The sequence below is a fragment of the Ahaetulla prasina genome, chromosome 1, assembly GCF_028640845.1.
Source record: "Ahaetulla prasina isolate Xishuangbanna chromosome 1, ASM2864084v1, whole genome shotgun sequence".
Lineage (NCBI taxonomy): Eukaryota > Metazoa > Chordata > Lepidosauria > Squamata > Colubridae > Ahaetulla > Ahaetulla prasina.
This window is the reverse complement of record NC_080539.1, coordinates 354112577-354129370: the sequence shown is the minus strand read 5'-3', so window position 1 is coordinate 354129370 and position 16794 is coordinate 354112577. Positions and strand designations below refer to the sequence as shown.

Sequence of the window (16794 nt, the reverse complement as noted above, 5' to 3'; positions counted from 1 at the left end):
CATTTATGGGAAAAAATATAAAAATTACACTAGCAACCTCATATAAAGAAAATTTATATAAGGTGTTTTACAGGTGGCACTTCCCACCCACAAGATTGGCAAGAATTAGTAAAAAATACTCTTCAACATGTTGGAAATGTGAGGTGGTCCCAGGGACCTTTAACCATATGTGGTGGGAGTGCACAGAGGCTAAATGTTTTTAGCATCAAATAAAGGGTTGGCTGGAAGAGATTTTAACATTAAAAATAGAAATCAAACCAGAATTTTTCTTATTAGGAATGACAGAGGGCAAATACAGAGTGCAACCTATTTAATATTACATATACTAACAGCATCAAGAAAATCCTTGCTCAAAAATGGAAGAATAAAGAAACCCCTTCGGAAGAAGAAGTGCTAATTAAAATCCTTAATTGTGCAGAAATGGACAGACTTACTCTGGAGCTCAAGGATAAAAGTGAATCAATGTATTATGAAATCTGGACTAAATTTTACGAATGGTTGGATAAGAGGAAGAATGCGTAGATGAAAGTGTAGTGAATGTCTAGAAATGTCTATGTCAATGTATGTGAAACTTGTAAGTGAGATATGACCATATTGAGCATGGATATAGCTGCTTAGGAGGAATTATTCTGTATACTTGACATGTAAGAAGTTATGTAAATGTATATAAAGGTCAAGAAGTATATTATCTATTAGCTTAAATTCGACGATAATGTTAGAAACCAGAGATGTCAAACCATGTTCACTGTTTTTTAATTTGATTTACCAATAAAAAACTCTTTTAAAAAAAGAAATAAGGTATTGTTAAAAATATAACAGGATAAGATCTGTCTTCATACGCAAACATGAGATCAATGTTTCCTTCTTTATTATCATGTTACAAAGCAGTTTACCCTCATGGATGACATAAAGAAGATGGGAATAGTACAGGGTTATTGTTGAAACAAGAATTAAGATTAGCACCATTTTGTGTTTGAATGAGAGAAACATAACCTGATGAAAATACATATCAGAATATTTACAATATTGAAAACTTGGACAATGTACAAAGAGAAGCTAAATATATAGCCTTGAGGTGCTCTTCTCAGTTATATTAAATTTGGTAACTGAATGCTTAGTTTTAAGCTACGAGGGAATCACAGCGGTTATAGAAGTAGAAATCTGCCTGGGCTCATGAGAATGAACCCCAGGAGACATCATGGAAGTAATATTTGAATTCCAAATAGTGAAAATTGGACAATTCAGGAATTTACTTTTGGGAACATTTAGGCATAGGGTAAGACATTAAGTGTGTTCTATAGCTGTATCTCCATTTTTAAGTAAGTAAGTAACATTTTTAAGTAACATTTTTAAGTAACAACATTTATTTTGCTAGAATAAAATCAAGGACACTTAATTGGAGAAAGAGTTTAACAGAATATATTTGAATTTTTTTTTGACTCTGCTTTGCATTGTAAGAAGTAAAATTACATGTCATTGGAGCAACAAACTCCAGAAATGAACGTATTCCAAATGTATTGACATGTGTGTGGGAAATAGGATGAAATAAATGGTAGATTATGTTGCTGCTCTTGAATTTATCCTTAAGTGCTAATTTAATGCACTCAGGTTTTATATACGGTCAAACAGAAAACTGAAATTAATCTCCATTTAGATTCTTTAATAACAATGTCATTTAACAGATGACCAAAATATAGAGGAGGCAGATGAAATTGAAATCTTCATGGATCATACTATCAAGGACAACAGCTATAAACTTTGTCACAAGGGAATGATTGTGTAAAACAGTAAACTGACCCCAAAGGATCTGCTAGCAGATGGTTCACAGAATAATAAATACATAAAGCAGACAAAGAAGGAAGCAGAGGAGGAAGAATAGCAGACATACATATGTTATAGATTAATGAAATATCTTCCTTGTTCATCATAATAGCTGGATTTGAACAGAGGAGCCAGATTGGCCCCAGCCAGGAGTGGAATGAATTTATTGGTCTTTTTTTTTTAATGTATGAAAACATCAGTCACCTTTTTCTAAGGAAATAGATAGGGTGGATTCATCTACTATATTCAACTTGAATTAAACTTATTTTTTTCCTTTGTAATAAAGGGTCTGGAGAATTCTGACATGAAGCACATGTGACCATTCTCAAATTATCATTATTTTGGATACATTATACAAAAATCTAGCTGGTGAGATGGAAGGAAAGAGAAGAAGACAACCAGCGTCAAGATGGATGGGCTTAATTATTGCAGCACTTGGTGCACCACTGGGAGATCAGAAGGATCAGATCATTCTGAAAGAAGTTTATTTATGTGAATCATTAACAGTCAACATTGACGTGATGATGCATAATCAATTAATCAATCAATCAACCATTCAATAAATGAGTAAAATGTGATGGGTGCACAGAACATGCTAAATCATGCACACAAAAAGATGAAAATAAATCGAGCGTGTACAACATTAGTTCTGCAAATGCAGTTATTAATAATTTTTAACTATTTTGAACTTCGTCAACTCCCTGACCTCCGGACCTTTTGCCGCGAGCTGAAGACTCTTCTGTTCCATCGCGCAGGGCTAGCTTAAATGCAGTTTTTAAAAGGGGTTTTATTCTTATTTTAGTTTTTAGGCCATACATTGAATCAGTTTTTTATATTGTTCTTAACTTGTATTATATGTATTTTTTACTGGCTTTGAACTGCCCTGAGTCCTCGGGAGAAGGGCGGTATACAAATCGAATTAATAAATAAATAATAAATAAAATAAATAAACTGGACTGCTGAACACAATTTAATATGCTATTAAAATAAAGGCCAAATGTTTTAATGTTTTGATAGTAATAGTAGTTTTGGTCTTCAGAAATGGAGATCTTGCAGGGACTTACAAACAGGAAGCGTACAATAGTTTTATACAGAGAAAGGTTTTGCTCTTTTGTCCTTCTCTTTCCATAAATACATACACACACATCAGACACCACTGCTTGACTACAGAATTAGGCATCCTAAGACATCTCAGCTTCTATATGGTGTCAACACCAACTTGGGAAGCATGTAGAAGGCCTACCTGTCACGAGAAAGCTGCAGCGGCCAGCCCCTGCCTCGTTGATGATGTTGCAACTGTAATTTCCGTAACTGTCCCTTGATAGGCTCCTGATTATATACTCTGTGGAGTCTTGAGCATCAAATCTTCCCGTCCGAAGAAGCTTGCTGCCCAATCGCCACTCAAAGGTCAAAACCCGAGTTGGGTAAGCCCTCAGCACCCGGCAGCTCATGGTCACACTTCGGCCTTGGCCTTGTCTAATCTCAAGGAACGTTGGCTCAACAGCAGGCGGGTCTGCAAGACAAAAGAATGAGGCGGGGTGAACAAAAGGGGACACAGCAAACACACACCTCCTCCTGCCCTGATTACTCATATTATTCCCTCATAATTTTGCACTGAAACCTGAAAATAAACTTCCAAATTAATCAGTTGACCAATCATTTCACCTCAAAAGATTAGTTAATGGAACTGCTTTTGAAAATCATTTAGAAGTTACATTTGATCCATGCAGATGAGCAGGTTGCTTGAAAAAATTGAAGGCACTTATATTGCCTTCTTTCTCTCCCATTTTACTCTCTTCCCCAGGATAGCATCAGTGGTGGGTTACTACCGGTTAGTCCTGGATCAGGCGAACTGGTAGTGGCGGCGACAGGAGGCTCCGCCCACCTGCCCGTACATCTCTGTGTATGCACAGAAGCTTCTGCGAATACGTAGAAGCATCAGGCCCACGTCCACAAGCAAACCGGTAATGAACAAAATTGAAACCCACTACTGGATAGCATGGCAGAGTTGCCAATAAACTTGCTACCTTGACACAGGTGTGGGAGGAGAATGGAGGAAGGTGTATATTTTGGAGCTTTGAAACCACCAGTAAACTGAGTACTGCAACCAAAGGAAGGCCAGTCGGTCCAAAAGAAAGAAAAAGAAGTATAGAGATAGCAATAGCACTTAAACTTATATGCCGCTTCGTAGAGCTTTTACAGCCCTCTCTAAGCGGTTTACAGAGTCAGCATATTGCCCCCAACAATCTGGGTCCTCATCCAGCAAGACAGAACACAATATAACAAGGCGCAAGAACTCTACATGCTGGCCATTAAAAGAAAAAGAAGAAATCTCAAAGAGAGGGAACTTAAGACAGAACAGGCTTTAAAAAGAAACATTGATGCATACCAGTAATATAGAGCATAGTATATAGCAAATATAAATATAAATATAAATAAATATAAATAAAATAAAATATAAATAAATATAAATATAAATATAAATATAGCAAGACGCAGTGGCTCAGGGGCTAGGACCTTGAGCTTGTCAATTGAAAGGTTGGCAGCTCAGCAGTTCGAATCCCTAGTGCTGCCGTGTAACAAGAGGAGCTCTCATTACTTGTTCCAGCTTCTGTCAACCTAGCAATTTCAAAAGCACATAAAAAAAAATGCAAGTAGAAAAAATAGGGACCACCTTTGGTGGGAATGTAACAGTGTTCCGTGTGCCTTTGGCGTTGAGTCATGCCGGCCACATGACCACGGAGATGTCTTCGGACAGCGCTGGCTCTTTGGCTTTGAAACGGAGATGAGCACTGCCCCCTAGAGTCAGAAACGACTAGCACATATGTGGGAAGGGAACCTTTACCTTTACCTTTATATAGCAAATTGTATAGGAGTATTAGGTAATAGTAGTAGAATAGCGATAGTATAGTTATAGTAATAGTATAGAGTATAACATCGTACTAATAATTTTCTAAGTAATTGTATAGACATAGCAACAGAACAGAATATAACAAGAATTCACATATCATTATTATATGATATTTATACAAAACCAAACATCTCTCCAACTCTATATAAAGATGTCAAATATAAAGAAACCAGCTGTCCAAGGTCCAGTGCTTTTGTCTCTCTCTTGAGTCTGGATCATTCTATCTGTGTACTATTAAGAAAAGAACCCATGGAAGACTAAATGGTGACAACTAAGATTTTGAGTAACTGAAATTGAATTGGATCTTTAAAAAGTTCAGAAATGAGATGGGAGACTACTAATTAATAAATCAGCTTGGGAAGTAGAAAAGTATTCGGGAAGACCAAAACAAACCCCTGTATCCCCCAATCTCTATGATATGTCTCTAAGTAGAATATTTGGGGGAGCACCTATTTCCAGTTGTCTCTGCCCACTCAGTATGTTCTGGCAGAATGGGGGTGCTCCAGGTCCCCTGTATTAAACACCAAAGATATTAATATTGGAATCCTGTGGGACTAAAGAACTATGCCTAAACAGATTAACAGAGTTGGAAAGGACCTTGTAGGTCATCTAGTTCAACCCCCACCCCTCACCCAAGCAGGAGACCCTATACCATTTCTGACGGATGTCAGTCCAGTCTCTTCTTGAAAGCCTCCAGTGATGAAGCTCCTATAGCTTTTGAAGGCAAACTGTTCCATTGGTTGATTGTTCTCACTGTCAAAAAAATCGCCTCATTTCCAGGTTGAATCTCTGCTTGTTCAGTTTCAATCCATTATTCCTTGTCTGGCCTTCAGGTGCTTTGAATCTTCTCAGTCACAGCCCCTGCTCTCTTGAATAGGTATACATAACCCCTCTCCCCACCTTTCCCAGAGTTACAGAAAATACTTAAAGCCTGGCTCTGGTCCCAGATCTGACAATGTGTTTGCGAAACACCTATTGTGGTTTCTTACTTTTATTGTGGTTGTTTTAATATTGGCTATGTTGTTTTATATTTTTCAGTTTTGTGTTTTTTTTAAGCCACCGGAATCTGCTGGAGTGGGGGAGGGGACACAACAAATTTAAATAACTAAATAATAAAATCACCATAATGGAACTCAACCTGAAGGAGACTTAATTGAAAGAAGACAACATGCCACAAACACTGCTTATCAATTCAGTTCCAAGTTAATTTCAAGTTGCTGAATATGAGCTTTAACACCCCAACTGTATAGAGAGCAGCGAGAATTGTATTTGCACAAAATTGAAAAAAAAGGGAACATTAGGACAGGGACGGTAGGCATGCTGGTGCGCTTATGCACACCCCTTAAAGACTTCTTAGGAGTGGGGTGACGTCGACAGTAGACAGTCTAAGGTAAAAGTTTTAGGGGTTTGGGGAAGAAACTACAGAGTCAGGTAGTGCATTCCAGGCATTGACCACTCTGTTGCTGAAGTCATATTTTCTGCAATTGAGTTTGGAGCAGTTTACCTTGAGTTTGTATCTCTTGTTTATTGTTTGAATCTATTTGTTAAACTTAAGAAGGCAGGGGAAGCCATTCCAAAGGGATCAAGAAGTCAATAAAGCATAGATTTAACGAACTAAGTGTCCATGCTTGAAGCTACAACAGATCCCAATAGTTTTAAGTGTGCAATTGGGAAAACCAACTTTAAGCCAACAGAAAGGGCCGGATAGCTCAGGCTGGTAAGGCCTGTTATTAAGAACACAAAGCCTGCAATTACTGCAGGTTCAAGCCCGGCCCAAGGTTGACTCAGCCTTCCATCCTTTATAAGGTAGGTAAAATGAGGACCCAGATTGTTGGGGGGGCAATAAGTTGACTTTGTAAAAATATACAAATAGAATGAGACTATTGCCTTATACACTGTAAGCCGCCCTGAGTCTTCGGAGAAGGGCGGGGTATAAATGTAAACAAACAAACAAACAAACAAACAAACAAAACAAACAAACAGAAATGAGGAGCCCAATCAAAGAAGCAGGAAGAGATGTTCTCTAATCAATCCCAGATTCCAAGATAGGACTACCACTACCCTTATCTCTTACTCAATGAACACACCAGTGCAAATGCCAATCACAGAATGCTATTTAACCAGGTTTTAAACAGGGGTGAAATGATCCCGGTTCAGACCAGATTGGCCGATCCAGTAGCGATGGTGACGGGGGGTTCGGAGAACTGGCAGCAAAAATCCCTGCCTTCCCCCATGCCTGTCAGAGCCTTTTTTGTAACTTTTAAAAGCATTTTTTTACAACCTCTTTGGCAGAATAGGTTGTAAAAAAATGCTTTTAAAAGAAAAAAAAAGATTTCGCGCCACAGCTGATCACCCCTGCGCGCTGTTCTACTTACCCCGTGTCTCCTTTTGGCATCCACTGCATGCACGTGTACCGCACATTTGGTCTGATGCGCACTGTGCATGCGAGTGTAGCACGCATGTGCAGCCAGTGAAACGGCAGTAAACCGGTTCAGATTTCACCACTGGTTTTAATGTTATATATGAGTTTGTATTTTTTCTTTTTTTTTTTGTTAGCACATCCAAGACATGGAAAAATGAGGACATAAAAATATATAAATAACACAACTCAAACAGATGTTCTTCTATTTTATTTTTTTTACCCAATGGCAACGAGATCCAGATATTACCCACTTGAGCAAATGAGCTGCATTACCATTTCAAAGGAAAGTGAAACTGCCAAATAGCCCCTCCCCCTTGGAAATGACAATTATTATTATATCCAATTATGGACAATTATGTCCAGAAATATTTTACAAGAATCCTCCACTCCTCTGAATACAAAAAAATACCTTATGCCACCAGACTTGAAATCCTGGGTTTAGAAAATTTAGAACTCTGCTGCCTTCGACATGACCTGAGTTTAACTTATAGAATCATCTATTACAATGTCCTTCCTGTTGAAGACTACTTCAGCTTCAATTGCAACAATACACGAGCACACAATAGATTTAAGCTTAATGTTAACAGTTCCAATCTTGATTGCAGAAAATATGACTTCAGTAACAGAGTTGTTAAAACTTGGAATACACTACCTGACTCTGTGGTCTCTTCCCAAAATCCCCAAAGCTTTAACCAAAAACTGTCTACTATTGACTTCACCCCATTCCTAAGAGGTCCGTAAGGGGCGTGCATAAGAACACAAGCGTGCCTACCATTCCTGTCCTATTGTTTCCTTTCGTTATATTCAATTAATATAGTTATTGCATACTTATGCTCATATATATGCTCATATATATATATATATATATTATATATTTTATATATATATATATATATATATATATATATATATATATATATTTGTTTTCTGAGGTTTTCGCGGGTGTTTGTATGTAGGTCTTTGGTTATTCGGGTTTTCTCCCGCGTAAAATTGGAAGTGTCTTGGCGACGTTTCGACGAAGTCTCATTCGTCATCTTCAGGCTTCTATATATAGATATATATCTATATCTTTTTTCATGCTTATGCTTATATATACTGTTGTGACAAATAAATAAATAAATAAATACATACATACATACATACATACATACATACATACATACATACATACATAAATAAATAAATAAATAAATAAATAAATAAATAAATAAATAAATAAATATTAGCCATTCTAAGTTTCTGGCCTATTTTTCATGGGGACCAGCCTGCCATCTCTTGATGGTGAACCTGCCCCATTTTTATTTGCTTTCAACCTATTAATGGGCCAGAACTTCTATGCCTGCCGTAAAGCAAAGACCTTTTGTTGTGTCTTGCCCGCTCTCACAGCAGCCGGGGCCTTCTTATCTGCTCCCGAACACGGAGGAATGTATGCCTCCCGGCCCCAGTCCTGGCTCCATGCCCAGACAAGCTGAAGAGGAGGGGGCACCTCCCGGTCCCAGCCCTGGCTCCATGCCCAAGCAGGCTGCAGAGGAGGGAGCACCCCCCGGCCCCAGCCCTGGCTCCATGCCCAGGCAAACGGTGCAGCTAGACCCCTCCCCCTCCTCCACAGCATGTGAGCCTGAGGAAAGTTTATTTCCAACAGCTGCTGATTGGAGTGACCCTCGCATCAGAAGACTGGATAGGCGGAGGCAACAGAAGGAAGGGAGGGGCAGGCCTTAATGAGTGCTGAGTCATGGAGCCACACCCCATGGCCTATATAAAGGATCTGCTTTCTGGCAGTCTCTGAGTCAGGCAAAGTCGAACTTATCTTGCTGAAGTCACTTTCTGGTCTCCTGCCTGCTCTGAGGACTTTGCTAGGACTTTGGGGCAGAGCTGCAGAGGCAAGCCTGATTCGGATTTCCCTGACCCGGCCGTCAGCGGAGGAGTGGGACACGACACCTTTGCAGTTAGGTTACAAAGATCCAGTTTGAATGGCAGGCAAGAGTTTTGATGATTTCCACTGAGCCTAGAGTTACAGGTCATTTGGATTCCTCAGGAGGAGGCTGATTAAAGTTCCCACTCATTCTTTTTTCCTTACCTTTCCTCATCTAACCAAAAAAAAAAAAAAAGACAAGAAATTTTAAGTAATTCTCTAGGCAGCTTTTTTTTTCTCTTTATGAAAAGTTGAGATTCAGTGTAGATGCACTAAAGATCATAGGGCACACCGGAACAAGTTTTTTTAATTTATATTGACGGTTTCCCTATGACTATCATTAAGTGCTGTACCTTACGAATGTATCTTTTCTTTTTTGTACTCCAATAGCAAGACAAATCCTTGTGTGTCCAATCACACTTAGCCAATAAAGAATTCTATTCTATTCTATTCTATTCTATTCTATTCTATTCTATTCTATTCTATTCTATTCTATTCTATTCTATTCTATTCTATTGAATTAATTTAATGCAAAACATATTCCTTTTTATATATTAGTTTTTATTTTTATTATCAGTTATCAAATGCTTTGATGAAAACTCTTGAGAATGACAAATGCTGTGTACTTCTAAAATTACAAATTGGCCAACAGTTGTGTGAGAAACAGGGCCAGATTAAGGTCCACCTAAGGAACTTTACACAACTATATCAAATATAAATTTTAAAAATATTCAACACTAAATAACAAGCAATATAAGAATATTATTTACTTATAAATAAATAGGATAAGAGAAACAGTTTTTAATCAATTTTTAAATGAAAATGATAGGGGAAAATACAAATTCTATAAGAGAAATAAGGGGAAGGTTATGAGGAAAAAATGCAAAAACTGAAACTGGGAGTGAAAGAGTTAATGGAATGATAACTAGGCGAAAGAACTCTTTGGCGGCCCCTTTCCTTTGGTGCTCTAAGTAGATGCTTATTTTGCTTAATCCAGGGTGGTGAGAATGTATCCTATGATCTAGTTCTTCTAATTTTCCTGGGTTTTCCCACTTCCGTTAATATCCCAAGAAAAGATAATTCCTTTTTTCAGACAAAAATGATGGAAAGATGGCTAATAGCAAACAAACAAACAAACAAACAAACAAAAACCAACAACAACCCACAATGTCAGCTGCAGCAGCTTCTTCCATTTCTAGCAATAAAGTCAGCTCAAAAATGCTAACAAGAGAGATTTGACAGAAATCCTCAACCACCCTGAGAAAAAGAAAAGTAAATTTGCAGGAGAGAGGAAAAAAAGGAAAAAGAAACTGCAAGACCGATTTTCAGCACAGTAACAATGTAATATTTTTTTTCTCTCTCTCTCTCTCTCTCTCCCCTGCCCTTCTCCCTCTCTCCCCCTCCCCCCCTCTCTCCCTCCCTCCCTCTCTCCCTCCCTCTCTTTCTCGCTCCTCCCTCTCTCTCGCCCCCTCCCACTCTGTCACTGGTGGCATCATTTCCTACAAAGCTAGATTAATAGATTCGCAGCCTTTCATACACAATTGGCTGATTTTTCTGAAGGTGGATTACAAACAAGTAATATTTATTTTTATCGGTGTGTTGACCCCATAGATTTACTCCACAACAATCTATATCTAACCTGTCCTTTTGGGTCTCTTAATGATGTACTCATCCACCTTGCTGCTGGTGGTGCTTTTCTTCTTTTTCTTCCGAGCATTAGAGCCTTTTCCAGAGAGCTGAGTCTTTGCATAATGTTTCTGAAGTAGGATAACTTGAGTCTGGTCATTTGTGCCTCAAGCAAAAACTCTGAACTGATTTGTTCAATGATCCATCCATTTATTTTCTTGGCTGTCCACTAGACTCTCAGGAGTTTTCTCCAACCTCTCCAAAGTTCAAAGGCATTCATTGCTCTTCCTATTCTTTAAAGTCCAAATGTCACTTCCATAGAGTGTCATAGGGAATACTGTGGCTTGCAAAATTCCGAGGTCCAAATCTCAAATAAATAAAGTGACTGGGCCTGGCAGCTCTAAAATTGCTCCTGTCCCCTGAAATACTTATTTACACCTCCATAGAAACTTCCATATCAATATCTGCAAGGATAGTTCCTCATAAGATGGACTTTAAGCCATTAGAATCCATAGTTATTTTTTAAAAACGATCCTGTAATCCCTTGCATTGGGGTATAATTGGGCAACTGAAAAGACCTTGAGACTTTACTGGCCAGATGTTCTTCCTGATACTACCCAGAGTTTGCAACAGAAATATCTGCCACTACCTAGGATCAAACTCACAACCTCCTGATTGCGAGGTGAGATCTCCACTTCTAGGCTACTGGACTTTTTTTTTTTTGTTTACATTTATACCCCGCCCTTCTCCGAAGACTCAGGGCGGCTTACAATGTATAAGGCAATAGTCTCATTCTATTTGTATATTTTTTTACAAAGTCAACTTATTGCCCCCCCAACAATCTGGGTCCTCATTTTACCTACCTTATAAAGGGTGGAAGGCTGAGTCAACCTTGGGCCGGGCTCGAACCTGCAGTAATTGCAGGCTCTGTGTTCTAATAACAGGCTTCTCTACTGCCTGAGCTATCCCGGCTTGATATTGATTCTGCTCAATAGAATCCATAACATTACTCCACAAATTTTCAATTTGGATTCATCCACTAAAGGGCTGAAGCACTGATACTTTGGCTCAATGCTTCAGCCCTTTAGTCTCACACAGTCCCATAGTTCACCAAGATTTTTTATACTTATAGAAGAACATTTCCCCAATGTCTCAAAAATATAATCTCCATCACGGATGAAATCTTGGGCTTATGGATGGGATTTCTTGGCAAACATTCATCAGCATTCTAATACCTTCTATTTACCATTAGCCCAAACCTAGATGGGATAATATGTAATAATCTTGATAGTTCTGAATTACAACTCTAATCAACCCTCCCTTGGACAATCTTCCAACATCTAGCACTCCAGATTGGGTTTCAGCAGCATAAAATACATACAATAGATTCATTCACTGTACCCTATTATGTAATAATGGATCTATAAATACTACCTTTTGCTACATCCTGATTAATCACTACAGCTGTGTACTTGCTTCTCATATTAACACACCACAAAAAGCCATTCATTCTGTCTAGGCCCTATGATTTATACTCACTACAGAGAACCAAAGACCTAAAGTAAATAATCAGAAATGTCTCAAACTGAACAAGTAAAAAGTTTGTGGTTCTCAGGAACAATCTACCAGAAGACAAATGAAGACGTGCAAAAGACAGCAAATCATTTGTTTTTAATCTACTGGTTACAGTTAAAAGCACTCATATATAAGATTGGTCGTCTAGAGTAACCTGGATGATTAAATAATCTCCTTTTCAAGAAATTTCTGGTGGTAGAAGGATATAGACTTACCAGCAGCTACCCAGTCTAAAATACAATACCAGTCCTTGGTACTCTCTGAGTTTCCACCCACCAGGAGTGAAATCTACTTACCTTCCTTACCGGTTCGCGCCCTCTGCGCATGTGCAAAATCTTTCTGCACATGTGCAGAGGAACAAAACCATTACTTCCTAGTTAAAACCAGGAAGTAACGACAGCCAGGCGGGTGGGCGGAGCCTCGCACTGCGACTGGTACCGGTTCTCCAAACCACCAGCCAAGATCGTTATTGGATCAGGCGATTCTGTCCGAACCAGGAGCATTTCACCCCTGGTTAGGTTGCTTACTTGCAGATGTTTCATTATGCAATTTTGCAACAGCCTAAGTATATGGAGCATAGGGTTTTCTCCCTGTTTATATCCAATAGCTTGTCCTGCCCATGGGGTGTGGTTTTACTCTTGGTAGTTCCTCGATTAGAGTACTGTTTTCTGCTTGTCTGGTGTTAATCCCTTCTTATCTGGATCAGCTGTTGGAGGGGATATGTTCTGGTCTTTTTGTTTCCTTCTTAGCTTCTTGTTATCTCTCTTGAATGAAGAGCAACAAAGATGATTAGGGGACTGGAAGCCAAAACGTATGATGATTGGTTATGGGAACTGGGTGTGTCTAGTCTAATGAAGAGAAGGAATGGGGATGACATTATAGCAGCTTTCCAATATTTGAGGGGCTATCACAGAGGAAAAGGGGGCAACCTATTTTCCAAAGAACCTGAGAGCAGGACAAGAAGTAACTGATGGAAACTTATCAAGGAGACATCCAACCTACAATTAAGAATAAATTTCCTGTAAGTGAGAACAAATAATCAGTGGAAACGCTTCATTCCAGAAGTTGTGGGTTCTCCATCATTGATACTTTTAAAGAGGAGATTGGAGCTATTTGTCTGGAATGTTATAGGGTCTTTTGCTCGAGCAGGGGGTTGGACTAGAAGTCCTCCAATGTCCCTTCTAACTCTTGTTATTCGATAATTCCGATGTTGACTTCTATGTGTCTATTTAATGGCTGGTTTGTCTTAATGCCAAATTTCTAGGAATTCTCTAGTGGTTTTGGGAAGTCCTTCGCCTCTCAAGGCAAAGACCAAATCAAATTAAAAAATGGTCTGAAGGAAGCATATAGCTTCTTGAATGAAACAACAGGGTTTATATGGACGAAACAATCATGTTGCTCCACTTCCTGTTTTGGAGCCCCACTTAGCCTTTTCTAAGAAGAATGGTGAGAGAATTTAAACTGTAGGGTTTGTTTTCTTGCAGCTTTCATTACCCAGCTAGGTAACATCATCAGAAGTTACTTACTTGGGTAATGAAACATCTGCACCTGCAAGAAAACACCAAGCTCAGAGAGCACCAAGGACCCTACAGTTCAACCCTGAGCTACAAATATTCTCTTCAGTTAGGACTTAAACTGCTTTCAAGCTAGATATATTTGACAAATACATTGTGAGCAAAAGGCAGCCACCTTGTAGCCTCCTCTAGATCACCCTGAGAGGTTCCAGACGGAGCTTGGGCCATTCCCTGAGGATCTGGCCCACGGCACGACTGAGGAACTGGTCGTGGCCTGGGAGCAGGCCGCGGCCGGGGCCCTGGACCGTGTCGCGCCTTTGCGGCCTCTGACCCGGCGTAGATCTCGTCCGGCCCCTTGGTTCTCCGAGGGGCTGAGGGAGATGAAGCGCGGAGAAGGCGCCTAGAGAGCACCTGGAGGTCAGTCGCTCCGAAGCTGATCGGACACTAGTTAGGACCTATTCTAGGACCTACCTAGTGGCAATGAGAAGCGGCGCTCCTCGCCTCCACCCTCATTGCGTCGGCAGATAACCGCCCGGCCGCCCTGTTTGGGTGACCGCTCTCTCCTACATCAGGAGGTGCGGGATGACCCTTTGCAGGGGCGAGCCGAGGAGTTTAGTGGTTATCTATCGATAAAATCGCTCAGCTGAGGGCGGTCTGGACGAATTTGGGATGATCAAGCGAGGAGAGGAGGCACGTCTTGTTGAGCACATTTGGGATGAGTTTGACCCTGTGGCTCCGAGGGCGTGGACAGGTTGTTGGGGAGGCTTCACGGCACGACATGTTTACTGGACCCGTGTCCTTCCTGGCTGGTACTGGCCACTCAGGCGGTGACACGAGGCTGGCTCAGAGGATTATCAACGCTTCTTTGTTGGATGGGGTTTTCCTGCCGCCTTGAAAGAGGCGGTGGTGAGACCCCTCCTTAAAGCCCTCTTTGGACCCAGCTATTTTGGGTAATTATCGTCCAGTCTCAACCTTCGCTTTGTTGCGAAGGTTGTAGAAATGCCGTGGCGCGACAGCTGCCCCAACACCTGGATGAAGATGTCTATCTAGACCCGTTCCAGTCCGGCTTCCGACCGGATACAGCACGGAGACAGCTTTGGTCGCATTGGTGGATGATCTCTGGAGGGCCAGGGACAGGGGATATTCCTCTGCCCTGGTCCTATTAGACCTCTCAGCGGCGTTCGATACCATCGATCATGGTATCCTGCTGCGCCCGTTGGGGGGATTGGGGGGGGGAGGCACCGTAAATCGGTGGGTCTCCTCCTATCTCTCTGACCGGTCGCAGACGGTGTTGACAGGGGCAGAGGTGGGCCGCGAGGGGCCTCACTTGTGGGGTCCCACAGGGTCGATTCTCTCGCCCTGCTGTTCAACATCTACATGAAGCCGTTGGGTGAGATCATCAGTGGTTTCGGGTGAGATACCAGCAGTGCGCTGACGACACCCAGCTGTACTTTTCCACCCTGGACCACCCCAATGAAGTTGTTGAAGTGCTGTCCGGTGTTTGGAAGCTGTACGGGTCTGGATGGGGAGAAACAGGCTCAAGCTTAATCCCTCCAAGGCGGAGTGGCTGTGGATGCGGCACCCGATTCAGTCAGCTGCAGCCGCGGCTGGCTGTTGGAGGCAGTTACTGGCCCCAAAGGATAGGGTGCGCAACTTGGGTGTCCTCCTGGATGATCGGCTGTCGTTTGAAGACCATTTGGCCGTCTCCAGGAGGCCTTCCTCAGGTTCGCCTGGTTCGCAGTTGCGCCTTCCTTGATCGGGATGCCTTATGCACAGTCACTCATGCGCTCGTTACCTCTCGCTTGGATTACTGTAATGCTCTCTACATGGGGCTCCCTTGAAGTGCGCTCGGAGGCTTCAGTTAGTCAGAATGCAGCTGCGCGGGTTATAGAGGAGCTACGCGTAGCTCCCATGTAACACCGCTCCTGCGCAGACTGCACTGGCTGCCTGTGGCCTTCGGGTGCACTTTAAGGTGTTGGTTATGACCTTTAAATCGCTCCATGGCTTGGGACCTGGGTACTTACGGGACCGCCTGCTGTTACCACCGCCTCCCACCGACCCGTGCGCTCCCATAGAGAGGGACTTCTCAGGGTGCCGTCCGCCAAACAATGTCGGCTGGCGGCCCCAGGAAGGGCCTTCTCTGTGGGGCTCCCACTCTGGAGCAGGCTTCCCCGGGTTTACGCCAAATACCCGACCTTTGGACATTTCGTCGCGAACTCAAGACTCATCTTTTTATCCGTGCGGGGCTGGCTTAAATTGGGATTTTAATGTTTAAATTTATTAATTTTAAACGGGGTTTTTTAGTATGGTAAATTTTAATCATTGGGCTAATTTAAAATAAGTTTTTTAAATCGTATTTTAAACTTGTATATTGTATTGTCGGTTTTATTATGCCTGTACACCGCCCTGAGTCCTTCGGGAGAAGGGCGGTATAAAAATCAAATCAAATCAAATAAATAAATAAATACTTGCCAACAGACCTGACAAGTACTGTGGAGGAAGCAAAACAACACATAGAACATAGAATAACAGAGTTGGAAGGGACCTTGGCGGTCTTCTAGTCCAACCCCTTGCACAGTTAGGAGACCCTATCACAATTCCAGACAAGTGCTGTCCAATCTCTTCTTAAAAACCTCCAGTGATGGACCACTCACAACTTCCAGAGGCAAGCTATCCTAGTAGTTAATTGTTCTCACCATTAGGAAATTTCAGAGATCACCATAGTTGCTGACAAGTTCTTTGGAGGAAAGAAGATGGCTCTCTTCCATACGTCTCACCAATGGCTTCATGATACGCCAAAGTATACTCTGCGGGGAATCCCAGAGTTGCCAAGTCTAGAAGCACTTTGATAATCATGGAGAAGAAGGGTAAATTAACCTTCTCCTGCAGACTGCAGACATCCCATTGAAACTAATTTGTGTATGCCTTGCCATTCTAGAGAACCAAACTATTAAAAATAACTTTGTTTCATTCTGTATCTGCTGCTACGAGGTAAAGTAGAGGTAAAGTAGAT

At 41.2% G+C, this 16794-nt stretch overlaps 1 protein-coding gene across 2 annotated transcripts in view; it reads right to left on the bottom strand.

Annotated features, from left to right (window-relative positions):
* Window positions 1–16794, bottom strand: part of MDGA2 (MAM domain containing glycosylphosphatidylinositol anchor 2) — a 732231-nt gene that overhangs the window by 161561 nt on the left and 553876 nt on the right. For both annotated transcript variants that reach the window (XM_058163141.1, XM_058163142.1), the window contains one exon: window positions 3065–3334. In XM_058163141.1, the coding sequence (XP_058019124.1) occupies window positions 3065–3334 (270 nt within the window). The remainder of the gene's footprint in view (window positions 1–3064; window positions 3335–16794) is intronic.